The sequence below is a fragment of the Nilaparvata lugens genome, chromosome 11, assembly GCF_014356525.2.
Source record: "Nilaparvata lugens isolate BPH chromosome 11, ASM1435652v1, whole genome shotgun sequence".
NCBI lineage: Eukaryota > Metazoa > Arthropoda > Insecta > Hemiptera > Delphacidae > Nilaparvata > Nilaparvata lugens.
In genome coordinates this window covers 5,044,956-5,059,228 of record NC_052514.1, presented here as the reverse complement: position 1 = coordinate 5,059,228, position 14,273 = coordinate 5,044,956, and the positions used below count along the sequence as shown (strand labels likewise).

General features: G+C 35.0%; 1 protein-coding gene across 1 annotated transcript; it reads right to left on the bottom strand.

Annotated features, from left to right (window-relative positions):
* Positions 1–6,282: 6,282 nt before the first annotated feature.
* On the bottom strand, positions 6,283–10,137 carry LOC111045205 (tetra-peptide repeat homeobox protein 1-like). The gene is made up of 2 exons (XM_039437460.1): positions 9,954–10,137; positions 6,283–6,893 (listed from the first exon to the last, which is right to left on the bottom strand). The coding sequence occupies exons 1-2, from the start codon at positions 9,984–9,986 to the stop codon at positions 6,288–6,290; spliced, it is 639 nt and encodes a 212-aa protein (XP_039293394.1). The 5' UTR covers positions 9,987–10,137; the 3' UTR covers positions 6,283–6,287.
* Positions 10,138–14,273: the final 4,136 nt, after the last annotated feature.

Genomic DNA, 14,273 nt, shown 5'->3' with positions numbered 1-14,273 from the left:
AGGAAAAATAAAATATTCTGGCAAATAGACAACATTGCAAAGCGAGAGAGAGATAGTGCTATCTGTTTTATTGTATGACAGAGAAGGACAGCAACAGTATTGTCAATCTTACACTGCCATTATAACGTGGACCTCACTATAGTAGTTATTTTTCTTGAAACTATGTGACGCTGGTAGTGTTGTTACACACACATTGAATATTTTGGACGTTACGATTTTTTGTCGACCTTATGAATCTTATCACATTAAACATAACTTGACAAGGTGTGATCATGTTGTTTTTGTTGAGCTCCATTCAATCTGGTGAATTTTATAAGGACTGCAAAAAATTGGAAGTCCAAGAAGCAATGTGTATGGCTATACTGTATTGCTATTCAGTATGGCTATACTGTACTGTTCTTAAGGTGCGTACAGATTTACGCGCCGCGAACATGAGCAATTCACTTTTAATCAGCTGATGCCAAGATTTTTATATCAGTATCTTACCGTTTCTGTGAAAATACAGATATAGTCAGCTGATTAAAAGTGAATTGCTCATGTTCGCGGCGCGTATATCTGTACGCACCTTTACATTCTCATCCGGCCAAAACAGTGATAATAGACTGTAGTCTATTTGGAACATAAACGCCCTATATCATGGGATGTCTTCTTAAGCTATCTTATTCTAAGCTAATGTCAACACAATACTACTGCTTCAGTTTTAATGTAGATTTTTAGACTAGGATAACTAGATCTGGGACACCACTGTACTGTCTGAGAATATTATTGCTGGAGATTCAACTGAATAGATGCTATAACACTAGTACACTAAGGACACTAGTACACTAGTACACTATTACACTATTACACTAGTACACTAGTCTCGCTAGGGTCTCAGCCTGGTGTTCTATAGTGAGGTCCACGTTATAATGGCAGTGTTTGATAAGCAATGGTATTGCTATCCTTGTCTATCATTCAACAAATCGGATAGCGCTGTCTAAATAATAATAATAAATTCATCTATTCTTCCAATTTATACATGACACATAATCAGAAATTATGAATAGTAGACTACAGTAGATATATAATAACAACAATCTTGCAAATTTTTAAAATTAAGATAATATGAAGATAATAAAATTATACAATTACACGTTGTACAAAGAGATCACAATAATTCATTTACATCAAAAGAAGAATAAATAATTTCAAGTACCCCGAGGACTAAAAGTCCTGTTTGGGGCACCATCATATTTTTAATTAGAAAAAAAAGCAATGAATTATTTTGCCGAGTCGGAACTTGCATAATATGACGGGGTGAGGAATTTTAGTTTAGAAAATAAATGTATATTAAATTTTTATCTACTTTCCCTTCATTTGAAAAGAATAACCAACAATCAATGCACATTCCAGGCAATTAGCAGACTAATAAATTTCTGTCCATAATTATAAACATTATAGGAAAAAATCTCATGTAGCTTGAATAATAATGTTATCTTCACACAATTTCCAAGAGACAAAGAAGACATTCATCCAATGAAACCCGCAAATTCATATCTATTCTACCCTTGAGAATAAACTATCCACTTCATTTTGTAATAGAAGCCAAGCTTTAAATTCATTTTTGAATTTTTTTTTATTATTGATTTGCTTCAATTCTATCGGCAAGTTATTGAATGTTCGAAATTTCATACAAGTAAAATCTTCGGAATATTTCCTTATATGATGGCGGAGGTATTAGCATGTCCCCTGATCTCAAGTCCTGTCTCCTGCCCCGCTCTATTTCTAAATTTGTTTTTCTAAATATAGCCAAAGACGAATGTATCATAGGTTTTTCATCCATTACTTTGACAATGTGCTTTTGTCCCACTATTAAAGGATGTCTCTCTCTCTCTCTTTCTTTGCTCTGTTGCCAGATCGGCTTTTAACAATGTAAAATTGATAACTAGTTAACAAAATATCTCATTTAATTATGAAAATTCACTACGAGATTATTGAAAAATATAATTTATTGCTTAATAAAATATAATTTGATTATTCTAAACGAGAGTGAACAATCAAATGATATTACATTAATAAACCTGTATCAGCTATCGTCAAGAAGTCATTGACAAGACAGTGTAGATCGGCAACGTTGTTCATCTATCTTTCTCCACTGCCATTATAACGTGAACCTCGATATATAGTATAATACAAGTTAAAGAGTAAGTAAGTATTCCACAGGACATAAGTTGATTGAGTTAGTATCAAAATCGACATTTACCTTCATTTTTAAATGCAGTACGTAAATCAATAATTATTGACATTCTAAATCTTTGATTGTGAACACATTCATCACACACTCTGTAAAACATTGTATATATTATATATGTTAATGTTTAGCGTAAGCTTGTTGGTAGATTACGTTGAGATTAAACATTTAGTATTTGTTTTGTTGTTTTTAATAACCCATTTCAATAGAGAACTATTATACCTTGAGTCAAATACAACACTTCATGAGAAGAGTTCTGTGGAATTAAAAATAAAAGGCTTTGATGAATCCAGAATGTATCAAACATTACCAAGATTCTAAAATTACTTCCAACTCAAAGAGAGAATATAAACTTATAATATTGAATTACTCTACAATTATTTTTTTTTGTTAATTTGGGATTACTTTAAGTATAGCATATACATTTCTATCTGCCCATAACTACGTATACCTCCAACTGCAACGAGATATTCAAATTAATAAAACTCTTTGAAGGTCTATCAATTATGAAAATCAGTTTGTTCATTGATAATAACAGTAGCCTGTACAACTCTTCTATTATTATGGATTCTGAAATTAAGAGAATTCCTCACTAGATTTACTACATAACTGCAAACAGAGGAATTTAGGTCAAGGTAAATCTCACCCAAGACAGAATTTATTGTCTCTCATTACTCAGAGACTTTACTCCAGATCCAATAGGCAAGTGAAAGTCACTTCTGTTTCTCACTTGACCGACAGTGACTCAGAGCTCAAGAGTACCTTCATTATGTTTCCAGTCATGGACCAATGATGTAGCGCTCTCTAGAGGATCAGAGACGAACTACCAAGTGAAATCTACAAGAGATGCTACAAAGAGTACTGTGGATCAGAACTGGTTTAAAGTTTACTATGGACGTATGGACATTGTCTAATATAAGAACAGTGATGGAATGGGAAAAGTCTGATAATTTTTGTCCAGAATATTTGCTTTGCCTTACTTCATACTCATACACTTTTTCTCTATCCATTCAAATCAATTTTTGTCTTCTAAATTACTGGTTAATTATGTACAATGTATAAAAAGTGAATTGAGTGACAACACAATATGTGTTATCAATATTGTAAACAATATCTTTAAAGTGAAAAAAGTGAATTTTCAATTCAAAGTGAATTGAGTGACAACACAATATATGTTATCAATATTGTGAAATCATAAAGAAAACAATAAACATTTTCTTGACGTTCAACGGACAATAACTATTTGATATCATGAATAGTCTTCATTTCGTGAAATGCAGCATATTGGTATCTCATATTATTTTTGAACAACAGATTATTTATTTATTTTCTTATAAAATGCTGTTAATCTATATAAATAAAAATCGAGCTTCAAATTTCGACATTCAATAACTATTTTATGTGTACACCGGATTTGATTATTTTTGTTAGTTGTGTTCGTTATGTTCAGGAGCAGGTTTATGGTCTATCAAATTTATGATCCGACTCCAGGACTCTTTCCTACGGTCCTTCAAAGTTTACATGTAATCCTTATGGGAGATTTGTGAGCTGGCCACACACAGAAAAAAAAATTAGCTGTTTTAATCATTGCGTCATCCAACAAGAGTTGGTAGATCTGTTTTTCTATTTTCTTTCTACTAATTCACAAAATTGTAATTCTAAAGGTGCGTACAGATATACGCGCCGTGAACATGAGCAATTCACTTTTAATCAGATATAAAAAGCTTGGCATCATCTGATTAAAAGTGAATTGCTCATGCTCGCGGCGCGTAAATCTGTATGCACCTTGATAATAATGCCGCGGAACGAACTTGGGTCGTAGAGCTCGAAATGCTGTAAATTTAGAATATGCATGGGAAAATCAGCAGCAAAGAGATATATCATTCAATGGTTGAGTTCAAAGCCACTGATCGGTGAGTGAACGATGAGATCGGTGAGTGAACGTGGCTCTGAACGAATTACTGTTTTGTCGTTGAACGATGCATAGACAGATAGACTCACATGCAGCGCTAGATTATTTGGAATTGAAATCGGCCATTAAGGGGACAGCCTGGAAGATTATTACATACTAAAGATCTTGAAGATATTCTTTGTGATCTATAATATTACAATAAATATATATTATATAATATCTCGCGCTGAAATACCTCAATGGAACCTTCAATTTCAAGTAAGAGCTAGCATTGGGAAGGCATAGGTATTGTGCGTTTATACCTCTTCAAGGTCTTTGGTCTAACTGATAAGAAAAAAAATACGTCATATCCGGTTCGTTCACTGATCAGTTAATCGTACTTTTCCACCGATGGAAAAGAACGTAAATAGAGTAGCTGAACGTAAACAGACATGGCTGAATATGAGGTTGTTTACAAATTATGGACTCCATTATAATGTATCTGGGAGCAGAGAAATGCATGATTACATAAATCCAATAACATTCAAAATATTTTACAAAGCATTTAAAACTTCTTCAATCACCTGATGGTTTTCCATTTTCATTGATTACAATGAAATAGGTTAAGTTATACTTTTGTTTACAAAATATGATCAACAGGGGAAACATCTGTCAGTCATGACTCATGAGCAACCGTTCAGCCACAGAATACACACAAAATGGAAGGTATCAATCTAACCAAGATTTGAGTGCACCAAGACCACGGCACATGACTGCATCATCTTGTTAGAAATTAAAACTACTGCTGTATTACAATGCTACACTTTCTTTCAAGATGGCGGATTATGGCGTCAAGATACTAGCCGACTTTCCATTTTGTGGTTCATCTGTGATCACTAATCTGTGATCAGGTTTTTTACTGAACGTAAAAAAAACCGATGGAATTGATCAGTGGCTTTGAACTCAACCAATTTCCCAGAAAGCAGCTGTATTCAACCATATCTAAAATGCAAACTGCTGCACAACTAACTAAGCACATATGAAGTCCATATTCAGATATAAATGTTAATAGGCCTACTGATTGTTGGATAATTTTCATAAAAATATAGTACATCACATTAAGCTAAGGCTAGGCACACCTGAGGATGCGTGGCTTGGTGATACAAAGCGTTGATCTTATGGAGATTGCCTTATCACACCGTTCCACGTCATGCCCGATTCAGTGTGTGTGTGTGTGAGAGTTCTTCTATTCAAACCAATAAGCAAGAAGCACCTGGCTGCAAAATGCCGCATCACGCCTCCTCAGGTGTGCACTCAGCTAGAGTTTGTCATGAGATGCATTAACTATTTGGCGGTTCAAAGTTCGCCGGGCCAGCTAGTTGGTGAATAAAATTTGATTTGATTTGATATTGCTATATGGTATACCAATTATACGGAATGTGCAAGATACAGATAAAACCCATAATAATAAGAATCCAAGATCTGAAGTTGTTCTGACTGTTCAATTGAGAGTACAAGATTGAAAATTGGTTGTGCGTTGTACCATCAAAAGGTCTAAAATTATTTTGTGATTGATAAAATTTGGAAAGTGAGGTCAATGGAAAGTGATAGCTATAATATTCTTATCACCTGTATAATGGATATATTATGTGGAAACCGGAAAGCAGCTTGAGACTTATCCATTGCAACATGGTCTTTAACCTGAAGTTGGTAAGTGTCAAGGTATGCAGATCATTAAAGGAAGGAACAATAATTTCTCTCTTACCGTCTTACTTCTCTCTTACTCGCCTACTTCCCTCAAGAATGCATTGAAGTAGTGTATAGCCCAATATTGTCTGTTTCCATTATCAGTTCCCAGTAGTTATCTGTTGAAAATCACGATATTCAAGCTCATAGACCTATCCAAGTTTAAGGCTCATATAGGTTTACTAGAAGTCGCAGTCACTATCACATTACATTCTGTGTTAGAACAAACAGCTGATCAATCTCAGTTTGAGCGTGGATGGTGTGTATGGGCCTTAAAAATGTTGCATTGCTGTGATATCCACGATAACATCCATTGTTAACCAATGGTTCTCCATAACAAAAACATTCAGCATGAAGCAAAACATTGATCTAATCAGGAAGGACAAGGAAAACACAAATAAAACCACACTCTACCTAATTCTAACCTTTTATTTCACTAGTATTCTCACTTTCCTTACTCTTCTCGCCACTCTCTCTCTTATAACTGGGATCATGGTCGAAGTGGTCATAATATGGCTCATAACCATAGTTATAATGTCCATGAGGTGATAGTATAGGCGACGCTTTCACGTAGACTGGAACCGCTACCGGCGTAGGAACTGGAACGGGTACCGGATGAGCAACGGGTACTTTAACCGGTACTTTCACCGGGAACGGAACCGGGTTATCGATGTGTACCGGATACGGTTTGGGTATGTGAACCGGTATCGGTCTGTCGATTGGAACCGGAACGGCTATCCGGATCGGGTATGCGATGTGTTTCTCGAGAGTAACCGGGTAGGGATGAGGAACTGGAACGGGTACCTCCTTGGTAACGGTTACCGTGTTGTAGCCGCTGCCGAAGTAGCGGGGTGCCGACTTGGCGGGGATCACGTGGGTGGGGATGAAGCGGTGGTGGTAGTAGTCACGTTGGGGTGACGATGGGGTGTCACCGTGATAGACGTGGGTGAAACTGGAGGCTCCCCGTTTTTTGTCCTTGTTTGATGAGGTGATCCCAGTGATTTGCAGCAGGATTGTCACTGATACCTGCAAGAAAATAAGTTTTTAGTAAAAATAAGTGATTTCCCAATAAAAATTGTGATACCCGTGATTTGTAGCAGGATTGTTAGTTATACCTGTGGGAAAAAAGTAGTTTTTTGTACGAATAAGTAATAATTTTTCAACAATAGTTTGTGATACCCGTGTTTCAGAGCAGGATTGCTAGTGATACCTATGGAGAAAAAGTAGTTTTCAGTAGAAATAAGTATTTCTCGAGAATAATTAGTGATGCCAGTGATTTGGAGCAGGATTGTCACAGGTCCCAGTGGGAAAAATGGTTTTTAGTAGAAATAAGTAATTTTCCAAAAACAATTTTCAGATGGACACGTTAAACCGTCGGTCCCGCCTGCCTAAAAAACAGTCGTTAGGTCATGTCAGAGGCCTTGTAATTGATCAGTTGCGACCTGAAAACTCTGACACCAGACCTGAGCCAGCCAGGTCACTCGATATTATTATTATTTTCCAACAAAAATTCATGATACCCGTGTTGTAGAGCAGGATTGTTACTGATACCTGTGAGAAAAAACTGGTATTTAGTGAAAAAGCCAGTAGTTTTTCAAGAATTGCTCGTGATAAATGAAAATGAGTGTCACTAGGCCCATAAGCTCAAGAGCATTTCAAGCCAAGTTTGAGGAATTCATATTATTTGGTGATCATGATTTAGCCTACTATAATATTGCTTTCATATTCTCCACAATCTATTCTCATTTTTGCAAAAGTATTCCAATGGAATGTAATGGAAGAAAAAAATATTCGAGTGTAGCACTTTAGAACAGATTCTTCGAACGGAATGAAACAACTGGCTGTTTAGATCTTCTGATTGGTCAGAATGGCAGACTTCGTTGAAGGCTTCCTATTGTTCGAGAGGCGTGGTTTGTCAGCTGACATGCCTCCTCGACCAATAGCAGAGCACTTACGCAATGCAGTCAATCCACCTACGAGAAGCTCCAATTTTTGCAGCCGAAAAAATTTACATGTTTACATGTATTAAGCATTCATTCATTCGACAACCAAGTGATACTTGATCCCAGGATCTGGAGGAAATTTCATTAAAAACTGAAATATTCATTACATTTCTTTTGGGAACTTATAACATTTATGATCCCAGGATCTGGAGGAGATTTCATCGAAAACTGAAATATCCATTACATTTCTTTTGGGAACTTATAACATTTATGATTATGATGTAATGGAATGACTTTTTTATTTAAGTGGCGAAGTTTGGACTGTACTATAAACATTATCAATCTTTTATATCCATCTTTTTATCTGTGTCAAAATTATCTTTTTGCTGGTGGTGCCTTAAAAATTTTTAGTTTTCAGTTCTCGGTAGTTAATTTTATTTTATTTTCTTGTAATAAGTGTTGATCTATCAACCTTGATTTGTTGCATTGCTAAATTCTGGCAATAAAGAATTGATTTGAATTGAATTATTAAAATTCGGACAGATGTAAGATAGAGAATTAGAATAGATTGAACAAGTTATGAATCTTTATGACTAAATGAATGAACAATAGAACTCAGTAAACTCAAAATATGAAATCACATTACTGTTGAAGAACCATACACAATGTCCAACGTATCCCGGACACTAAGGCCCGTATGTAGATACTCTGTTTGAACGGAGAAATGTCAGCTGTTCTTTTAAACCCCGTATGAATCACATTATGATAAATGCAACCATATCTACAAGTAAACGTGGTTAAGCGTTAAACTTAGTAATTGTTATTAAACTAGAATTCCAATTAAATGCTGTAAATCACCCGCAAGACTTCTGCTACTGCAAATATTGACAACAGGGTAAACAGCTAGATGGAAATCCAATGAGCACCACTATCCTATACTATAAAACGAGCAATTCCTGTTTATATGTTTAGATGTTCACCGGATCTCGAAAACAGCTCTAACGATTCTCACGAAATTCAGAACATAGTAAGTTTATAATATAAAAATCCGATTGCACTAGGTCTTATCCCAGGGAAAACTCGCTGAAGAACTTTAAAAGGATAATTATTATTCATCCTTGGAAAAACAGCTGATAATAATTATTTCGTCGTATGTTGATGATGGAAGTGAGGGAGCGAGTTCATGTGTGTGGGACTGTGTCAAAATTATGACTCAGCTGTTGAACTTTTGTAATCATTCAATCAGGTACTTAGTGCCGGTTGCAAAAAAGCCGGGTTATTTTCAATCCTGATTAATTCCAGTAGATCCATCTTTTTGAAATGGTCTTCTCTGATTTGGTTCAAGTGAAATTAATCAGGATTGAAATTTAACCGGCTTTTGTGCAACCGGGCCTTTGTAAGGGAAATTTTTGCATTCCTCTGTTAATTAATCTCAATCAACTGTGATTAGATAGAACATTCCTGTATGAACTGTGAATGTTATAATAATTTCTTCTTTCGTTATAATTTTTTTAATGCTTTTGTACTCCATAGCGAAGCTCGGTCCCCGATATTACAAAAATCATTTGTCAACCCAGTACCCAGTAAATTAGGATTGCCGGTCAGGAATGCTATTCCAATTTGTAAGTTAATAGTAGTTAAACTTGGAGTTAGCATATGGCCCAAATAAGAGAATTATACTCTCTCTGTAGATTCACAGTAAAGCTAGAATCTCCATAAACAAAATTTTTCACTAGATGTAGAATCTAGATTCATGATCATAATCTGAACCTGAACTTATGTTTTTCTCCCTCTTTTCTATTTCTGCCAGTATTTGATAATTGTTCAATTTAGTTTTAGGATAGACTCCTACCAGCGAGCAAACTGTACTTTAGCTGGTGGTAGCCTAATATTCACTACCATTGAATAGACAATAATTATCTGAAGGTATTGGGATAAAACCCTAAATGAATCGATCAGAAAAGGTATAATTAATTTGAAAAACTTATAATTGAATATTGAAACAACAAATTGAACGTTTACTGAAAATTTATTATTCCTCTTTATACACAAATTAATATTACACGCGCGCGACTACAGATTCAACTTTTCCAATTCTATTGGGAAAACTAAAATTTTAGTGAAAATTGTTAAAAAAACTCACCAATGTAGTGGCTATCCCAGAAGCCGGCCGCATACTGCTACCGTTGCCGCCACATCAATGAAATAAGTTTAGGCGCCACCAAGTCAGGCACTATTTATAGTGACACGCTCCAATTGGCCCCTGGTTGGGGGCCCCTTTGCCCCCTAGGACCCCCCTTGGATCCCCCCTTGGGTCCACCAGGGTCCCCGAGACACCGCAAATTCGAGACGCACAATTATCAGCCGCCAAAGATTCGCACAATTCAAATAAAAACCAGAGCGCGCCAAATGGGTTCATTCATCTTTCAGCGCGCCTGCGCTGTTTTGCGTGCGTAAATACACGCGTAGTAAATACGTAGATGCCGAAATTGGCTCACTCTATTCATAATAAAGGAGCCGTGAGTCCTCTATCAATAGGATAGGATTTCCACACTGGAGCACCCAATGTATTTCACCTATCTCCAAAGACTGACACTGTTGTATATCTATTTCTATCTGGATTTATATACATACATTTCGACAGGTTGCTACTATTGAGATATCTGTATTCATATCGAGATCTATTTACACTTTGTAATATGCAGCTATTGTCGATATATGCACCTATACTCCATTGTTGATACAGATGAAGTCAACTATTGTCAATATACCTATATTAAATTGTTATATACACAATCTACTCATAGTAATAGGCAGCTACTGTCAATATAGCTATATAACATTCTGGTTGATACAGTTGAGAGCTACCTATATATATCAATAGCCGACTATCCATTTCTCCACAGAGAGTATAAAATGTGTACTATACTCTCTGTTTCAGCATGTTGGTATTGTAATTTGAACGGTTTTTATCCCATTTCCAATGTGGCATAACAATCAACAAAGATAACAATATCGACAGAAAATATAAGTGATATTGGGAGAGATGGAATCGTGATGATATTTAGTACAGTACAGAATCAGATATTATCCAGATATCCAGTATGGTATTAATACTAGGGAGTCGGACAGTTGGTGAAATGAGTTGGTATTTGAATAGACTTAGAACGTTGTCAAAAATCCAATTTAATAAAAAAAAATTAAAAATTAATATTTTACAGGAGAATGTTTTCGTGTGTGCTCACACATCATCAGCTTTAAGTTACAGTAATTGACAATGTTCTAAGTCTATTCAATTATGGAAAAGAACCACAACATCAACATTCACGCTACAAACTTAATTTGAGTTGGTATTCATTGAAATGTAGGATTCGAATGTGTGTACGTTGTATTTGTTGTATTTTAGTATAAAATTTAGGTGTGTTAGTATGGGAAGTGATGTACTCATATCTGTCACTTGTGATCAAAAAGGTTCTCTACTTTTAAATTGATATAATTTGAATGCAAATTTCAATAGTGGAATTCCATCTTAGAATGCAGACATAAAAATTATCACACTCACGATAAGAGAATTGATTCGTTCATATTGTTTGTGAAATATTTTTTTCCTAGCATCATTCCATATTCGGACCTGTTTTTTTCTTGTTATATGTCAGGAGTACAATAATTATTTTGAGTGCCAGGAAAATATTCAGTTGAAATTCTTCTCATGATAATAAGATTCAGTGAATAAGAATTCCTTTGTACAGTTCCGAGTGGAATGTTCTATTCAAGAGTTTAATGTGGAAATTGGTTATATTCTACTAAAACAAGCTTTACAGATGGAATTAAATAGAGAATGCATTTATCCAAATGCTAATTAATATATAATTATTATTTAACGAAAATCCTAAATAAATGCTGTGAATCAACCTGAAGACTTCTGCTACTGCAGACATTGACAACAGGGTTAACAGCTAGATGGAAATTCGATGAGAACTACTATCCAAAAAAAAGCCCTGTTGTCAATGTCTGCAGTAGCAGAAGTCTTCAGGGTGATTTACAGCATTTATTTAGGATTTTCGTTAAATAATAATTATAAAACAAACTTTTTATCCTTCAAGACAGTTGCCCACTCCAAGTCCATCTTAATTCTTCCACACTTGAGCTCATATGCACCATCTCGGTCTAAACTGAGATACTTTTGTACTTTAGTGTTACAGAGACTTCAATGTGCCTTCGTTTATCAACTGTGAAATGTTCCTGATTCCATAATTTATTCTTTTATACTGTCTAATGATAGAAGGTTGTCTAAAATAATAAGACTAGATTTACTTTGAACCGTCATTAATCATTATAAAAATAAAAAACTCCTTCCTTTCTATCACTTATTACTCCTCCCTTACTATTTCACTGATGCTGAGTTGAAAGAACATCCACTTTGTTCGTTTGACTGCTTGCTTTTTGACTGTTTACTGCTTGACTGTTTGCTGTTCGAAAGTTTGTTTTTTGACTGCTTGCTATTCCACTGTTTTGCTGCAACTTCCACTCGTCACTCCTAAATAGAAAAAACACTTCCATTCAAATGCAATGCCGGCCGGCATAATACGTCATCATTATTCCTCTTGTCACCAAGTTTTTCTTTGGAGATGCAGAAAGTAATAAAACAGTAGAAGAAACGAAGGAAAATAGCAGGGATAAGAAGAAGAAGAAGAAGAAGAAGAAGAAGAACAAGAAGAACAAGAAGAAAAAGCAGAAGAAGAAAAAGGGAGAAACAGGAGTGCAGGTGACGAAATTCGAGCTCCGCAATTTTGATTTCGCGGACAATTTATTGTGGTGATTCTGTTATTGTAGAATTTCTGATGTTCTGTGGAGAGGGAAAGATAATGAGATGAGAGAGTTAGAGGAAGAGAAAGAGTGAGAGTTGCGTGAGTGAGGGAGAGAGTGTGAGAAAGTGAGAGGGAGTGATGAGAAAGGGTATCACCGATGACCGGGTCATGTTGACCAATCACAGTTCATTGAATCGATGATAATAGACATTCAACTCAGCAGACTGAGCGGTGGTGAATAATAGTTCTTAGAGTACACTATCAGTAGAGTACAGCAGTGGGAGAATGACGACAATTTCTTGTCACAGACAGAAAAAATGCTACAATTTGTTATGCTCTTGTTATGTTATAATACAGCGGTGAATTTGATTGTTTCTGTTTTGCACCTCTTGAATATTTGATTTTCCATTGAACTGTCAATAGATGGAAATAAACTGGATATTGTCGATTAATAATTATTAGATCTCCGTTATATATTTATTATTAAAGAAAGTTTTCATTTTGCAGAAATTTTTAGTCAAAGCAGCCTTGGGCAAACCAAGGATCTATCCTAGTAGGGACGTTTTCCAAGAAATGAATGTTCTCACCATAAGACAGCAATATGTAAAAAACTTGATCCTTTCTATTAATAAAACTAAACATTTACCAACAATCCGTGCTCTCAATTATTACAACACTCGTCCATCGATTACAATGAAATTCATGGTCAGAATCTCCAGACTTTCAGTAAGTAGAAGACAGTCTGAGCAATATGCTGATTTATATGATTCCCTTAAACTTATTCACCCATGAAATAAACAAAAAACTCACAAAAATATTGATGAATGGGTAAAAACCAGAATATTTTTCAAAATAGACTTTTAATCATAAAATTACACATAATAGATTGATTTGGTGAATACCTAAAATAAAATTGTGATTTTGTGAATTTCAACAATTTTCTTTTTTTGTGTTTCAGTCAAAAAAAATCTTTCAATGATTTGAACTGAACTCATTGCTAGCGATCAGACACGTGTCTCTGCTAGCAATTATTGCCGGTGAATGAGTACAACTGGGATTTCAGTTATGTTATATGTAATTTTTTTTTATTATTTCTAGAACAGAGTATATTCTGAATTTCTGTATGATGTACCCAATTATTATGTGAATTTGTAATTGTATGAATCTTGTATATATGACAAATAAATCGAATTGAAAAATTGAAAAATTGAAAAATTGAAAAATTGAAAATTGAAATTGAAATTATATATTTGTTATATATTTTCCATTTTGTTATAATTATGGAGTTGAGTCTTGGACCCTGACTAAAACAACAAAAAAGAAACTTGAAGCGTTCGAGATGTGGACCTAAAGACGAATCCTGAAAATATCATGGATGGACAAAATTCCAACAACAGGGTTCTTCAACAACTCAATAAGAAGACGGAAATAATGTACACTGTCAAGAGACGAAAATTGGAGTATCTGGGACACATTATGGAAAATGGAACTAAATATCAGTTGTTAAAATGTGTACTACAGGGTAAAGTTCTTGGCAGGAGAGGTGTTGGTAGGAGACGAATTTCCTGGTTAAAGAACTTGAGAACATGGTTTGCAGTGTCCACCCCGGAACTTTTTAGAGCGGCGGTCAACAAGGTTATAATTGCCAGAATGAT

Excerpts from the sequence above, each read along its gene's own strand:
- LOC111045205 (XM_039437460.1), bottom strand. The coding sequence starts at position 9,986 with ATGCGGCCGGCTTCTGGGATAGCCACTACATTG. Across the intron at positions 6,894-9,953 it reads CTGGGATAGCCACTACATTG|GTATCAGTGACAATCCTGCT; the intron begins GTGAGTTTTTTT and ends ATTTTCTTGCAG.